The sequence below is a fragment of the Sturnus vulgaris genome, chromosome 10, assembly GCF_052056855.1.
Source record: "Sturnus vulgaris isolate bStuVul1 chromosome 10, bStuVul1.hap1, whole genome shotgun sequence".
NCBI lineage: Eukaryota > Metazoa > Chordata > Aves > Passeriformes > Sturnidae > Sturnus > Sturnus vulgaris.
The window spans coordinates 16,336,052-16,350,334 of NC_142252.1; the positions used below are offsets into that span (position 1 = coordinate 16,336,052).

At 42.3% G+C, this 14,283-nt stretch overlaps 1 protein-coding gene across 2 annotated transcripts in view; it reads right to left on the minus strand.

Moving 5' to 3' along the window:
* The window catches only part of PDE6D (phosphodiesterase 6D), a 33,135-nt gene extending 20,395 nt beyond the window's left edge, over nt 1-12,740 (minus strand). The window contains exon 1 of one of the 2 annotated variants that reach the window (XM_014871621.2): nt 12,658-12,740. In XM_014871621.2, the coding sequence (XP_014727107.1) occupies nt 12,658-12,707 (50 nt within the window). In that variant the 5' untranslated portion in view covers nt 12,708-12,740. Of the gene's footprint in view, nt 1-12,128; nt 12,256-12,657 lie in introns of those variants that run through there. The other variant, XM_088170455.1, reaches the window with a different exon arrangement.
* Nucleotides 12,741-14,283: the final 1,543 nt, after the last annotated feature.

Here is a 14,283-nt window from a genome sequence, read left to right on the forward strand (position 1 = left end):
TGTAATTTTTGTTGGCAAAAGCTATTCCATGAAGAACAAACATATATTCCATCTTTTAATGGAATTCTTTTTCTCAGTCTTGATGAAACAAAACCCAAACAAACAACACCCCAAATTTAGTGCATAAGATATGACAATTCAACAGATAGAGCTGTGTTAACAAGAACACAGGTCCTTAAACATCAAATTTAGCAACCAGGAGGAATTGATTTTTAAAATTATTCTTCAGCAGAAGACTGGCCAGGGCAGAATCAAGGAGTACAGATTTTGTACCTTTGAAAGACTTACTTCTGGTTAACTGCTCAAAGACTGGAAGAGGCTACAAGCACATTGCACTATTACTGGGGAGAGATCCTGTCCTGAGCTGCCCTTAAAACACTACTCCACGCACAGGAGGGCAGAGATCCTTAATTCTGGATATACAAGCAACTGCAGCTATCACAAAGAGCCATCATTTTAACAGATTCGAACAACACTTTGTTGCTCTCCAGCAATCTTACATAATTGGTGAATGTTTGGTACATGAAAGGAGGCATCTTTCATATCAAGAGCTCTTCACCGGTGTCTTTCACATGAAGGACAGATGGTTGTCCCTGCAGAGAAAGTTCTGCCCTTGACTTTTTCCATTTCTGATATGGAGCTGGTTTTGTTTGGTCTTTTGCTCTTCCAGGGAATCAGGAAAGAATAGAAATAAAACTGTGCTCGAGAGCATACTTTAACTTGTCTAGTTGAGAACAGAAACCAGGCCAAAGGAGATTTCAGTGTTGCTGTCAGGTGGGGTTTCCACCCACACAAAACAAAGCAAGAAAATCACTATTGAAAAAGACTTTGTAAAAACATTTAGGGAAAACCTGTAGCTCAGTCTTCCGATAGACAAATCTCAGTTTCAGAGAGGTCTGTAAAAGAGGAAGAATTCGTTTGTTCAAAGGACTTCAGGGACTCAGAGATTTTTATTGGAAACTTCAGGCTGCGTGTTACCACTCCAAATCCTCCCCATCAGATCAATAAAGCCTGCAGTCATTACGTCTGATAGCTCCTGCCTTCCAGGAAATGAGCTTGTGAGTTTTATTCTAATTGTTAAAAGACAGGTGTTCACACCACCAAAATCAGCTGTGAAGGGAGCACTTAGAAGATTCTTGTCAGCAGTCTCAAGAGAAAGCAGGAATAAAAAGGTCAAGCACTGGATTTCTCTTGCATTCACACACTGATTCTGTCAGAACTCCCCTTACTGAACACCTTTTAACACAACGTTAATTTTTAAACAGTACCCTTCTCTGGCAATTGAATTAACTGGGAATTTGTCACTACACTCGAGTCAATCCAGATTAATGCACAAAGTGAATTTAGAGTTGAGCTAACTATCCCTTATTTAACCGTTGCCTGAATGCTTTTATTCTCCACCAAGAGAGTCCAATTCCAAAGCTTTGAAATGATTTGGAACTGGACACATTCACCTACGGATAAAGGTATGCACAGTGGGGAAATCAAGCAGAAATGGTTAAACTGGGGTAAATTTTAAGCATATTAACAATGTGGTTTTACCTAGACTACAGCTTTTTCCAACAACATAGCTACCTCTTCTTTGACACTGGGAAGAAAAGTACACAGTGGAGTTGGTAGAGCAGACGTCACCCAGTTCACCTAAAGGTGGTTTGCTCAAAGCACCTGATGATTTTTTTGAACCTCTGCAACCTTTAACTGCCCCACAGTATCTCACAAAGAGGACATCCCTCACTGTTTCAATCCGGAGTTGTTCTGTAACCAGGAATGCACCTAGAGATCGCCACAAGTTCTCTGGGAAAGCAACACAATATCCTTGAAATTAATTACAGAATGGCAAGGGGATTTAATCTTATTGAGATTTTATATAAAACAGCATTTAGCCCTGGCAATCACACTCTACATCTAATAAACAAAATAAAAATTCAAATCAGCCAGAGAAACAGCTACAACAAGCACTTTCATAAAGTCCACAATGACAAATGCCAATCTCCTATTTGCTGACACAGCACAGCAGAGGAACAAGCCACACTTTCCCTGGCATTAGCTTAAATGGTTCCTTGGATATACAGTCCCTGTGGATAGTATTGGCCTGAATGTCACTGGAGCTACAAATACTTCAAATACAAATACTTTTGCTTGTTGTTTTTTTAGCTTGGACTATGCCTGCATGAGAAATGGGCATGCTTTAGCCTTGCAAAGTGTGCGACCCTCACAGCCAGAAGAGCTGACTAAACAAGAAGAGCATCCTCACTGCCAGTCACCCTGTTTTTCCAGGCACAAACAGGCAGAAAATTATTATGAATACCCTCAATGCCAAGCTGAGGGAGTCAGTAAAGATGTGAATACTTAAGTGGCTATCAGTGGCTCTCTAGACTCAAACAAGACCAAAATAAGAATCAGATGTAATTATTTAATGGGTAAGAGAAAGAAAAGTCATTGATCTGAGACACTAAAGTAGTTTAATCTCTGGAGTACTATGCAGGCAGAATCACATGCTAAAATACAGATCAAACAATTTTTGGTTTTCTACTTAAAACTGACAGGACTACAACTATTCAAGGAAAACAAGTTCATTATCTTATCTCTTCTGAGGAAGGGAGGAAAACTTAAGAGTGTACAGACCAAGTGGAGAATGAAAGCAAAATGAAAATACAGTCAGGAGAGAATGATTGGCAGTTGCAAGAGGAAACTAATCTTGTAAATGGACCAGAGGCTGCTCAAAGCGGATGCCGAGAGGAGGAATAAGGGGGGATTTATGCAGATGGAAGCAGAACTCTCAAAAAACCAAGGATGCTATACTAGAAATACTGTGCTTTTTTAGGAATCTCCAGAATATGAGAAGTGCTTCAATTGGCAGTGTGGAGTAGTGATTTCACAATTTAACCATCCCAACATTTTACAGTGTTCAACAGTATGGCAGTCTGAAGAGAGTTGCTTGGAAAAGCACTACAGCAAAACACAGAAAGTACAAGGAAACAATTCAGTTCCAAACCAGTTGAGAGGAGGTAAAATATGACCTCTCCAAAATTATTTCATTCTATGTGCTGTGCTTTGATCAACCCCTACAGCTCCAGTAACATGACCTACAGTGATGTGAACCTCTGAGCATGTCACTAAGATCACCATAATCTGGAAGACTGAGGGTCTGTGCCCAGACCAGCATCTCTCTGCTTTAGCATGCACCGGAATTCAGAAAAAAACACATTATTATGGGGACAGAGTAATGAAACCTCCACTGAAATGACAAAAAAGCAATGACCTCTATTATTCTACTCTGTTTCCAAGCAGCTCTTATAGCTTTCACTGTCAATAAAATGTACAGTTATGTTTATACTAAGGTTTAAATTGTATTATTTTAACATGCTTGTAGTTGTATGCTAAATTTTCAGAATGTATTAAATCAGATTTTTGCAATTTCCATAAAAATCTATTAATATATTTTTCAGCTCAAGCAATGGAATATCTTATTTCTGCTGTGAAAAAGGACAGAATGTATAAATACAATTCGCTGTAATTCACAAGTTGATTCTTTCAATATAGGTATTAATAATAAAATAAAAATTTACTTATTGGAAAGCTAGACTTACAGTGGATAAAAATATAAAATATTATTTTGGTGTTTCAAAGTGTGGACTTCATAAGCATTCATGTTATGGTGAATGCTAACATGGAGAAGTTAGACACAAAAAGCTGAAAAACTGTCATTATCTGCACCCTTTACAGGTATGCCTACATTAAAATATAGTCCTTTCTTTATTTGAATTTGCACCTTTCCAAACATTCTACTACCTCATTTGCTGCATTCACTAATTCAGAAGTGGCAACACTAGGAATGATGTAGACAATGTTACAAAACAGGAAAACAAGGTACTGTTTCATCAATGCAAGCAAATGCAACAGATGCAAGTTCATGATGGTCATCATGAACTGCGAAACATTTTCAGCTGGCCACTGGCAGGGCTGCAGTCACATGAGAAAGAACCTTAAAGAGGGCAGTATGGCTGGGGGATCAGCAGTAGAGGCTTGTGCTGCAGCTGCTCCTTAATGCCTTCCCTCTATTTTGTGTAGATGGGGAGAAGATGGCAATGGAGGAATGGCCAGTGGTGAGAGGAAAGGAATTTATTCTAGTGGTAGAATGAAGATGCGTGGAAAACCTGGGAACCAGTGTTTCTTCCTTCCTATGAAACTAACCCCTGAGGTCAGCATGGTATAATGCAGTTCCCTTTGAAAGAATTACAGGGGGAAGCACATAAAATAATTCCTGTCTGGAGCTGTTTAAATACTGCATTTTTATGGCAACAATACAACTGTAATGATGCTTTGTGGATTAATAAGGGTTCCATAAATGAACAGCCCAAACTGGATTGAGAAATTTACTGGCTTCTCTGTCTCTTTCTGGAAAGAGTAATTAAAAACAACATGCATTTGCTCTCCAAGGCTGCATAGGGTTTTCAGCCAATGATTTCCTCTGTCTGGTTCATTGAGAGCTGTAGAGAATAGAGCCTCTAATGGCGCTTGCTGCATGGTTCCAGACCCTGTTTGTGACTTTGCCTGGTGTCCAGGAGTATGGAACAGAAAGAATGCAAGAGCAGGTATTTTTGGATGTCCTCTTTGCTCAGAAGTAGGATGCCACTTCCTGGACTGAGCTGTTTTTAAATTTCACTTTAAGGCTACTAAAGTTCAAGCAAATAAACAAACAGAAGGACTTTTCCCCTCTTTATTTCAGCTTCTTAGAAAGGAAATAACTTTACTAGAGAAACAGTGAAATGTTAAGTTGGACTGTAACTGACAGGCCAATATTCTAATGCACTAAAATCTACTCTAAAGAGTTAAACAGGAAGTGAAATGTCTAAAGTACCTTCAGAAGATCCACCTGTGTTAAAGGCTGGCGGGTATTTCTTGGTGTCTAATTTCCAGATGGGTTGGTCTATTTCACCACATGGCAGTACATTAATGGGGACAATGGCTGTTCCTCTATCTTCTCTCTCTGCAAACTCTTCCTTCAAGAGCAGCTGAGGGTGTTGCAGAACTCCCCTAAACAGAGTTAGCAACAGTTCATGCTAACACTTGAATCAAGACTGGGTCCCCCCTTAGTGAGGGTTACTGTACGAATCTTCCCATACACAAAATTTTTATTTAAGGCCATGCAAATAGCCAGCTTTTCCACTGCCTCCTGAAATACAATTTCCTTTGACCTTCCAAACCAAAGTGACAACATTAACTCTCTGCTTCCTCAGCAGGCTGTCCCTGACCAGAAGTTTCTGACACTTAAAACGTTAGATGAACTCTTGATTCCAAGCATGTGCAGCCTTCCTTCTCAAAAGGCTTAAATTAGGTCATGTGAAGAGGAGGAAAGAGGCATGCAGGCAATCTGCTTTCATTGGTGAGCAAAGTATATGATCTTCCCCACTTTCTTGATATGAAAAGATGGATATAATTAGCTGTCCAAGGACCAAATAAGCTTCTGACTTGCTACAGAGTAGATGAAGGTTATGTACAGTTTAGCATACAGACCAACCCATAAAAATAGTCCTGTGTAGAATTAAGTATAATTCCCTGCACTCTCAATCTCTCATGGAAGGCTATTGCTCCTAGTTAGTTACAATCCTTTCAATACAGGATATATTTAATCACACTATTCTTTTGTACACTGCTATCCCAAATGCTGACTGAAAATAAAAAAAAAAAATTTCCTTCCTCCTTTTACCTAAGCCTGCCATTCTTCCAGAAGGATGTTGCCTGAAATTCTAGTCATGAACATAATCAACTCAAAGGCTCACTCATGACTGAACTAATCTGATACTGTTTCCCTTAAGTCTCTTCAATATATAACATTTCTGTCACAGTGAGAACTCTGTTCAGGAGAAATATGACAATGGAATCTCAAGTTCATAATCACAACTGAAAATCCTGGCTGTCAACTAGAATTTAGCAATATGCAGTTGAGATCTGGTTCCTAAGAGAACCTTGGTTGCTGTCAGGTGTCTTCTGAACAGAGGCTCCCAATAGTCCCACTGTGTCTGCCTGGGCATGAGGCCAAATGGCTTTGGAAACCTCAGAGTAATGCCCAAGGAGTGTATGGGGATACTCCCTCAAACTGCTTGGGGAGTGATGCTACACAGATGACAAACCTGCCTCTCTGAGTGCTCCTGATGTAGTCTCAGGACAAAAAGGCAGCACTTGATAAGAGCTTTTAATATTCTGTGCTTGCTACTGCAGTTTACTGCACACCTAGAATAAACATATGATGTGCTCCTTAAGATGTGAGAGCAACAGATGTGCAAAAATCACCTTTCATGTAATTAAATAATTAAATTTTATAAACTCTGCAATACTAATATTGCAGGGAAAAAAGGACAAAATTCAATGTTGCCACGTGCACCTTAATAGATCATGATGTTTTCTGCTTGTTCCCTGTACCTGGGAATGCAGCATACCTCCTATCTCTATACAAACATTGACTGCTAGATGTGAGTAAAGCACTGGTTTACCTTTAATGCAGACTCTGAGCTCAAATTTGAAGTTGCCGTAATTTCCCAATTCAGAGAAACAGAAGAGGCTTATCTTATATAAATGTAAGATACATAGTAGCCTACTACCTTAAAAATTTCAAGTAAAATTTTGACTCAACACTCTTTCTGGAATCAGCCTAAAATCAAAGATAAATGTGTAAGAACAAGTAAAATCAGCTTCCACACTAAGGTTGCTTTAGGTAGCAAAAAACTTTTTTTGCCAGAGACATGAGAGCCACATTAGACGTTAAAAATACCCTTCTCTGAACAATATCTGTTTAATTTGAGGATTTTTGGATACCTCCCCTGCTTCTCTAGATCTGTATAAGCTTGGCTTTTAGCCTATATGTTGGCTGTGAAAATGCAGAGGTAGATCTGTAGATCTACCAGTTCTCATTTGATGGATTAAATTACTATCTTCTGCTCTGTGGAAATTCAAATACTGTAACAACAGATGAAGCATAAGGCACCAATGACTTTCAAGGATGCAAAGAGTAACTGATATCTTAATATGATACAAAGGAAACAAGGGGAAATAATTTTGCTAATGACAACTACATTATTTTAAGTACTTCACTAGTTTGGCACTAAGCAAGGAAAAAAAAAAAACTGAAACCATAATTCCAGTAAAATGTTGGATGGGTAGGCTTTGGAGAGATCTAAGGATAAATCTTACACATAAATTTGTAACTACAAAGTGCTAAAGCAATATTGCAGATTAAAAAGAAAAACGTGAACTCCAGTGTCAACTTCCACTTCTAAGTCGATGTCAGAGGTATTCTCTGTGGCACCTGGCAACTCATTTGTATCCTGTGATGCCCCTTCCTGTCATGGGCACAAACCCCCACTTCCAACACTACACAGGGATTGCATTAATCTGACAAGCAGACAACTGACTGTAGCTCAGATATCAGGCTAATGCAAATCACACGTTAAGCATAGTTAAGTATTTACACTTTTTTCAATGAAAGTTAACAAGGGGAGGGCATGAAGTTTTTGGTGTTTACTCAGGAATCAGGCAGGTAAAACCAAAAAAAAATTGCTCTTGCTTTATTTGCAGGTGTGTCTCATGACTCAGTCATAAGAAACATGATGACTGTGTTTAGAATGCCAGAATTAGAGATCATTGCATAGTGCAGAACTTCTGTCAATGCTGGAAATAATTCTGATATGGTAAAGGTACCTTCACTACCATGACATTCAACTACCAACCACAACCTGCCTAAAGCTTCTGTGTGAAACTGGTCTCTGGAACAAAGATCTCTCACGCTGCCAGGGTGGCAACTTGTTCCAGTCAGACTAACTGGGAATGTGGACAACTCTTGCTTGTAAAGTATTTTGTGTAGAAAGTAAGAGGGTTCAAAAAAACAGAAATATGGATGAGGAAAAACAAACTCATGTTTTCTAGGGTGTTCTAAAATTGCATTAGAGCAAGATACATGCAAGTTCTGCTTTGGGTGTCTATATGAGCAGTAGATGTCTCAGCTTCTGGGAAGTCTTGTTCCTTGTTTTGGCTGACCAGTGTCTCCTTTTAACCCATGAATTCGATAGTTCATCTTTCTATTCCATTGCAAGGAATCTAAGAGAGTGAGATCTGAGGAAGTACAGAGAGGAGACCTCAAAACAAAGGGGAATCTTTAAGCCAATTAAAGCTGCTACCTTGTTAGTTTTGTAAACAGTGCAGCAGGTAAGCATTTCAAATTAATAAGCTGCTAAACACCTACCAGTCTAACAATGAAATTAGAAACTTATTTCAATGTTGCTTCCAATTAGATTTCTCAACTTTGGAATGCTGCACGAAACTAGTTCAAAACTTCAGTGACTATTCTAGGAATTGATGAACAATACTGTCATTGACTTCAGTTCCTGTGTGTACAGCAGAACAGGCTGAAGTTAGAAGTGAAAGTTTCCCTGTCTGCAGAATAATATAAAGTTCATAGTTCCTCCTAGTGATTCTGGTATAACTATATTTTCACTATAGGTCTACCTATCTTTCAGAGAGGATAATGCTCTGCTAGAAAGACTTCATAGACAGAAAAACAATGGTGAGAATAAAGCTGGAAAAAGCTCTGGGAGCTAGGAAGATGTCGCACAGGGAACTTTGAGGACTGTAGAAAAGTAGCCAGCCTTTGACATGAGAAGTTTTGCCCGCAAGTGTTGGGAGTGCTTGAGCCACAGGTGTATGCTTACACTGACCACACAAACAATCACAAACTGTGATTGTTCTGGAGTTAATACTGTTGGTCATTATTGTCTCTTCCTGCTTATGTTCACCATATTACCTTGTTTGAGGAGACTTCTGAAGAACAGGCTACTGCACAGTCTTAAAATGAAGTTCATGGAAAAACTTATCCTAAACTGATAAACAGCTACAGGACAATACTGCACAGATTTTGATAAGACTCCTCTGTACAGATGCAAATAGGTGATATCTTGTTTGACTTCTAAGATTTAAATAGAAAGCAAATGTCCTTACTCCTGTATTGAGAGGCCAGACATGGCACTTTAACCATCCTAGGAGGATCAACCGACTCATTTGGGTTTTCTCCTCCTTGCTGCTCTGACTGAAACCTTACAGAAAGAATTACTTAAAGAAGTTGGACTGTGGTCCCTCAAGAGTTGGATGTGAATCTGCTGTTGCAAACTATGACTGGATATTTCTAATCTACAGCACAGATGCTTTCCAAATGCTGGCAAACCGAACTCAACAGGGTAACTATCTACAGGGTCCTTATTCTAGGGCATTTTGAAAACATAATCCTGTGCTAGTTGATCTCAGAACAAAGGTAAAGAGGCAACCCACAAATTGTTAAGGGAGAGCCATCAAAATAAAACAACCCTGAACTTTGACTGTTGGGGAAGTACATCACTGGTGTTAGTTTCTTTTGATAAAGGATGCTAAACACATACATTTAATAGTACACACTGAAGATAAAATGACAGAACAAGATCTGAAGAATGTGTTGAAAGGGTGAGGGTCAAGTAAAATGCCCTTCTGTAGCTTGACAGAGTAACTGTCCCATCTTCCAGGCGGGAATAAAAAAGGCATAATCTAACTTCATGCATTTGAGATCACAGGACCAGATGTGCATAAATACTTGCAGAAATTAGATTTGGATAATACTTCACACGAATGGATTTTCAGTTACCAACTGGACTGATGTTGCTTATAGCCAAACAAGTGCATTTTCATAGCACTAAACTACCTGTAGATATTATGTTCGGTGTAACAACTGCTGTTAAGGCCCATGCCTTCAGAAGAGTTTGATGATAAAGACACTTACAAGCTCTGTTAGCAAATATTGTCCCTGAACAAGTAACAAGCTCTGTTTATTGTCTGCTTTCAAAATTTTTCTGCACTATATTTACTGTACTGTTAGTGCTCAATATTAACTGGTGCCACAAAAATTCTTAGGACAAGTGTAATAAAGTATAATATTCTCATTTTCCTGCAAGCATCAAATATATTTCCCTTGGTTTTAATATTTTAAAAATAGCAAAATCCATGAGAAGAGGGAATAAATGTTCCTGGCTTGAATTTTGGGACATTAGTCACAACATGTTTCTGCACTAGTGTCATAGAGGAAGGAAAACCTATCTTTGCATTGAAATTAGAGAGTGGATTTAGGCTATAATTTAATTTCCACATGCCCCAGTCATCCAGCATGCCTCAATGAGTAGGAAAGCTTGTAATTTACCCCTTCTCAGGAACCACAAGTAAACAGAATTGTTTGAGGAAACTCTGATTACTCAATGTGAACTGGATTTCCAGCTAGAGTGTCTGCTGTCATGTTAAAATTAGGAAGTCTGTTCCCTCAGTGATGCTTCTGGCCCTAGCAACTGCTCCTGCCTCTCAAGGAATCCCTTGCACACAGCCCCTGGGTGCAATGCCATGCTCCCCTCTTGTGCTAAAAGCAAGTTCAGTTTGAAGTGCCAAGGTTGAAGCATGTGCTTAAATTGGTGGAGCTGAACTCCCTCCCTTGTGGGAGAAGAGGAGAAAGTTTTCAGGTACTCAAAGTATAAACAGAACAGTTTTCCAGAACACCTTTCTCTCCTCCTTTCTATTAATGAAATGAATACATGCAGCAATAGGGTGGGTGGAAGATAAAGCATCTCTAAACTGCAGTTGTCTCTGGAACAGCCTACCCTCGCACAAGGGATGGGAAGTCTGAGCTGATGTCTCCCTTGCAGGGAGCGTGGTCACAGCTGGGCATGAGCAGTTTCCTGTGGGGATGCTGTGGTGTCACAAGGTTTCCTCACAAATGAGGAATGTCTGCTCAGCCTCTCTTCTGGTTTACTAAAGGCAACATAGATGTTTTTCAACTATTTCAACTGGCTAAAAGTTTCAGTTATGAAATGCTTCTCCAGATTTTCCTGTTTGTCAGACTTTGTATTACATCGCCCCTATGGCAACTATCAAAGTACTCTACCATGTCTTTGGAAAAGTGTGGTCCAGATTTTGGCTTAAACTGTACTGCCAGAAGTAATTTTTTTTTGCAAGGACAAACAAAAGCAGACTAGACTTGAGACACTTCAACACGGACTGCAGAGTGCTTCTAATAAAGCTTCTTATCCATGCTATGGCTGCTTGAGATCATAGTTTGTTGTTTGACATCCTTCCTCTCAAAGAGCAAAAAGCATTTTCTCTTTAAGACACCAAACAACAAAAAGTATAATTTCATTCAAAGTTGGACAAAGGCCTTTATGTAAATTCTGCTATCCAATAAAGACTATGTACAAACACATGCAAAAAGCACTTAGAAGTTTGCTCCCTAGGCTTAACTTTCAAGGCACTCCTCACTTCTACCAACAGCTTAGTCTGGTCTTGTCAGAAGCTTATTCTTCTAATTGCCAGCACAAAAGGTTTTTAATTTATGTTTTGACAGGTAAAATACTACATCTTCATAAATACAAAGAGCTGTCAATAGTGCCAGCGCAGAAGCAAAGGAACCAGATGCAGTACTAACAGCTGGGGGAGACTGCAACGATTCTATAAAAAGTTAAGAAAAGCATCTGCTTATAGTTTGATAAAAGCTATCTATCTAAATCCAGCCTGGAAAATCAGATCCTGCTACAGCTGGCATAGAGATTATGAACATCTCACAGAACAAAAATTCTCCACCACCCTGTTTAGAAATAACAGGTTTCAATTAAGAGAACATTTCCTTCACTTCTGTGCTTTTCATTGTAGAAAAAGGAAATATATACCAACTTACAACAATATTTTGATGCCTAAAGGTCAACATAGGAAGCTAGCATTTGCCTTCTAAGCTTAGAAGAATTTACTTCAGCAAAATATACCCCATGTAAAATAAAGCTATTCTATTTCTCACACCCTTAATTTGAACATGGGCCTTTAGGTTGAGTCTTTCTCTACTTTGCTGAAATCCTGGGTTGGAAGGTGCACAAAGGCTCTCTCAACACTCTTCCGAGCTCACATCTATCTCATTTCATCAGCTTTAAATTCACATCCAGGTACCACAGACATAAAATCAGAATGCTTTTTGAAAGGCACAACATGGAAAGTTTCTAAACGAGCTGCACAGAAAGGTATTTACACACAGAATATGTCAGCAATAAAAGAAACTGCATGACCAACACATGTGCCAGTACCTCACGGTATGACAAGGAACAAGGTGTTTAGTTGCTCCTGGACTTGACAACCAGGTATTTCCTTTCCAAGCAGAGGTGCTTAAGCGCAGGCCGGAGGGAAAGGGATCAGATCCTCCTAGCGCAGAGCTACTTCACCTGCCCTCTGTAAGCTATCCCCGCTCCTGCTCCGGCGGCCGCCGCCCCCGGCCCAGCCCCTGTCAGCGCCGGGCAGCAGGAGGGGCGGTGGCCGCCGCCACCGTGCTGGGGACTTTGGCGGCGGGGACCCCCCACCCACGGCACCCCGCAGGGCAGAGACGGGACCCCGGCCCCGGCGTCACGGGGCCTCCTTCCCCGTCCCCCGTCCCCCCTCCCCAGCCGGCTCAGGGCCGGTCCCGGCCCTGAGGGACCCTCCCGCCACCGCCGGAGTGCGGCCGCCATGGAGAACCGCGTTGCCGTGGCAACCCCCCCTCCCGCCCCAGGGGCCTCGCCACAGTGGGGCGGTGATCCCCGCGTCCCCCGCGCCGCCTCACGGCCCCCGCACGGAGGATACAGCTTGAAGCCGCGGAGGATCTCCTTGGCCCGCTCGTCCGTGGCCGACATGGTCCTGCCGCGCCGCGGGCGGGCGGACGGGGCTGGGCCGGGCCTGGCGGGAGCGCGGCGGTGACAGCGGAGCCTCAGGACCCCCCGCCCCTCCCTCCCGCGCACCCGCCACTGCCCGGCGCAACCAACCCCAGCGGCTGCCCGCCGCTGCGCCCACCAATCAGCCGCTGCTGTCCCCTCCTCGCCCCGCCTTCCTGTGCAGGAATGACAGCACTGCTGCCCAATCAGAGAGCCTTCTCTCTCGTTCAAGGGTGGGTGCGCAGCGGTCGCTGAGACTCTTCAGCTGGGCCTGACGTGGCCGCGGTGGAGGCGCCGCAGGATGACCGGGCAGGGGGAGCGGGCGGTCCCCGGGCCCGGCAGCCCTCAGCGGGGCAAGTCAAGGGGGCGGGAAGGCGTCCCAGGCCTGATCAAAGCCCGCCAGGCAGCAGGCGAACGTCCTCGAGCCGCTGGAGCTCGGCTGGCTCTTCTCCTCCGGCAGTGAGGGTCCCAAAGTTTCGTCTTTGGGGCTGCTTGGCGAAGCTCCGGCCTTGAACTTGGGTGGTGCTGAGGACCCGGGTGCTCAGACACGGAGCAGCTTCTGCTGGAAACCTTCAAAACCCACCCCGACGAGTTCTGTGCCATCTGCTCCAGGTGGCCCTGTCTTGGCATGGGATTGGGCTGGATGATCGCCAGAGGTCCCACCCAAACCTAACAGTTCTGTGATTTGCCTGTACCGAGGCCGGAGCCAACAGGACCAGCATTGTGGAGAAGGTTTAAAATACCGTGCTACCCGCTGGAACAAAGGCAGCCTTCTTTGCGCTGCAGAATTTGAATCACAGAGCAATTTGAGTTGAAAGGGACTTGAAGACCATCCAGACTGGCCTTGAACACACCCAGGGATGGGGCATCCGCAGCTTTGCTGGGCAACCTGTGTCAGTGCCTCAGCACCCTCACAGTAAATAATTTCATCCTTGTATCTAATCTGTCGTTTTGAAGGCCTTTTTCTATCACTAGAACTCTGGTCACTTTTAAAAAGTCCCTCTCGATCTTTCTTATAGGACCCCTTCTGGTACAGAAAGGCCTGGATAAGGTCACCCTGGAACCTTCTCCAGGTTGAACAATGCAAATGCTTTTAGCCTTTCCTCATAGGAGAGGTGCTCTAGCTCTCTAATCATTACGTTTGTATAACAGAGTTGATTGTGCAGGGAAAGTCTCGGGTTTGTTAGCACATCCCAGGAGCCACACTGCACTTTAACATGAGCAAATTAACCCCTCTGTTAACAATCTGACTGCAACTGATAAAAGCACTAAGTCATAGTAAAAAATAAAGCCAGAAGGTGTAACCTACTCCTGAGAGGAGTACCTGTGAACACTCAGGGTGCCATCGATACACTCACTCATGGCTCTGCTTGCCTCCAAACTGCCCACTGTACAGAAGTGGAGAATGTGAGCATTAATAAAGGCTGCACTTAACGCATAAGGGCAAGGCCACTGCCAGTATCACCAAGAGATCTTAATAAAAATAGGTATTTATTTCCCTGATGTATGTGATCCAAGTTCAATTTCCCACCATCAGTTTAAGTGTATGAAGGGGTCA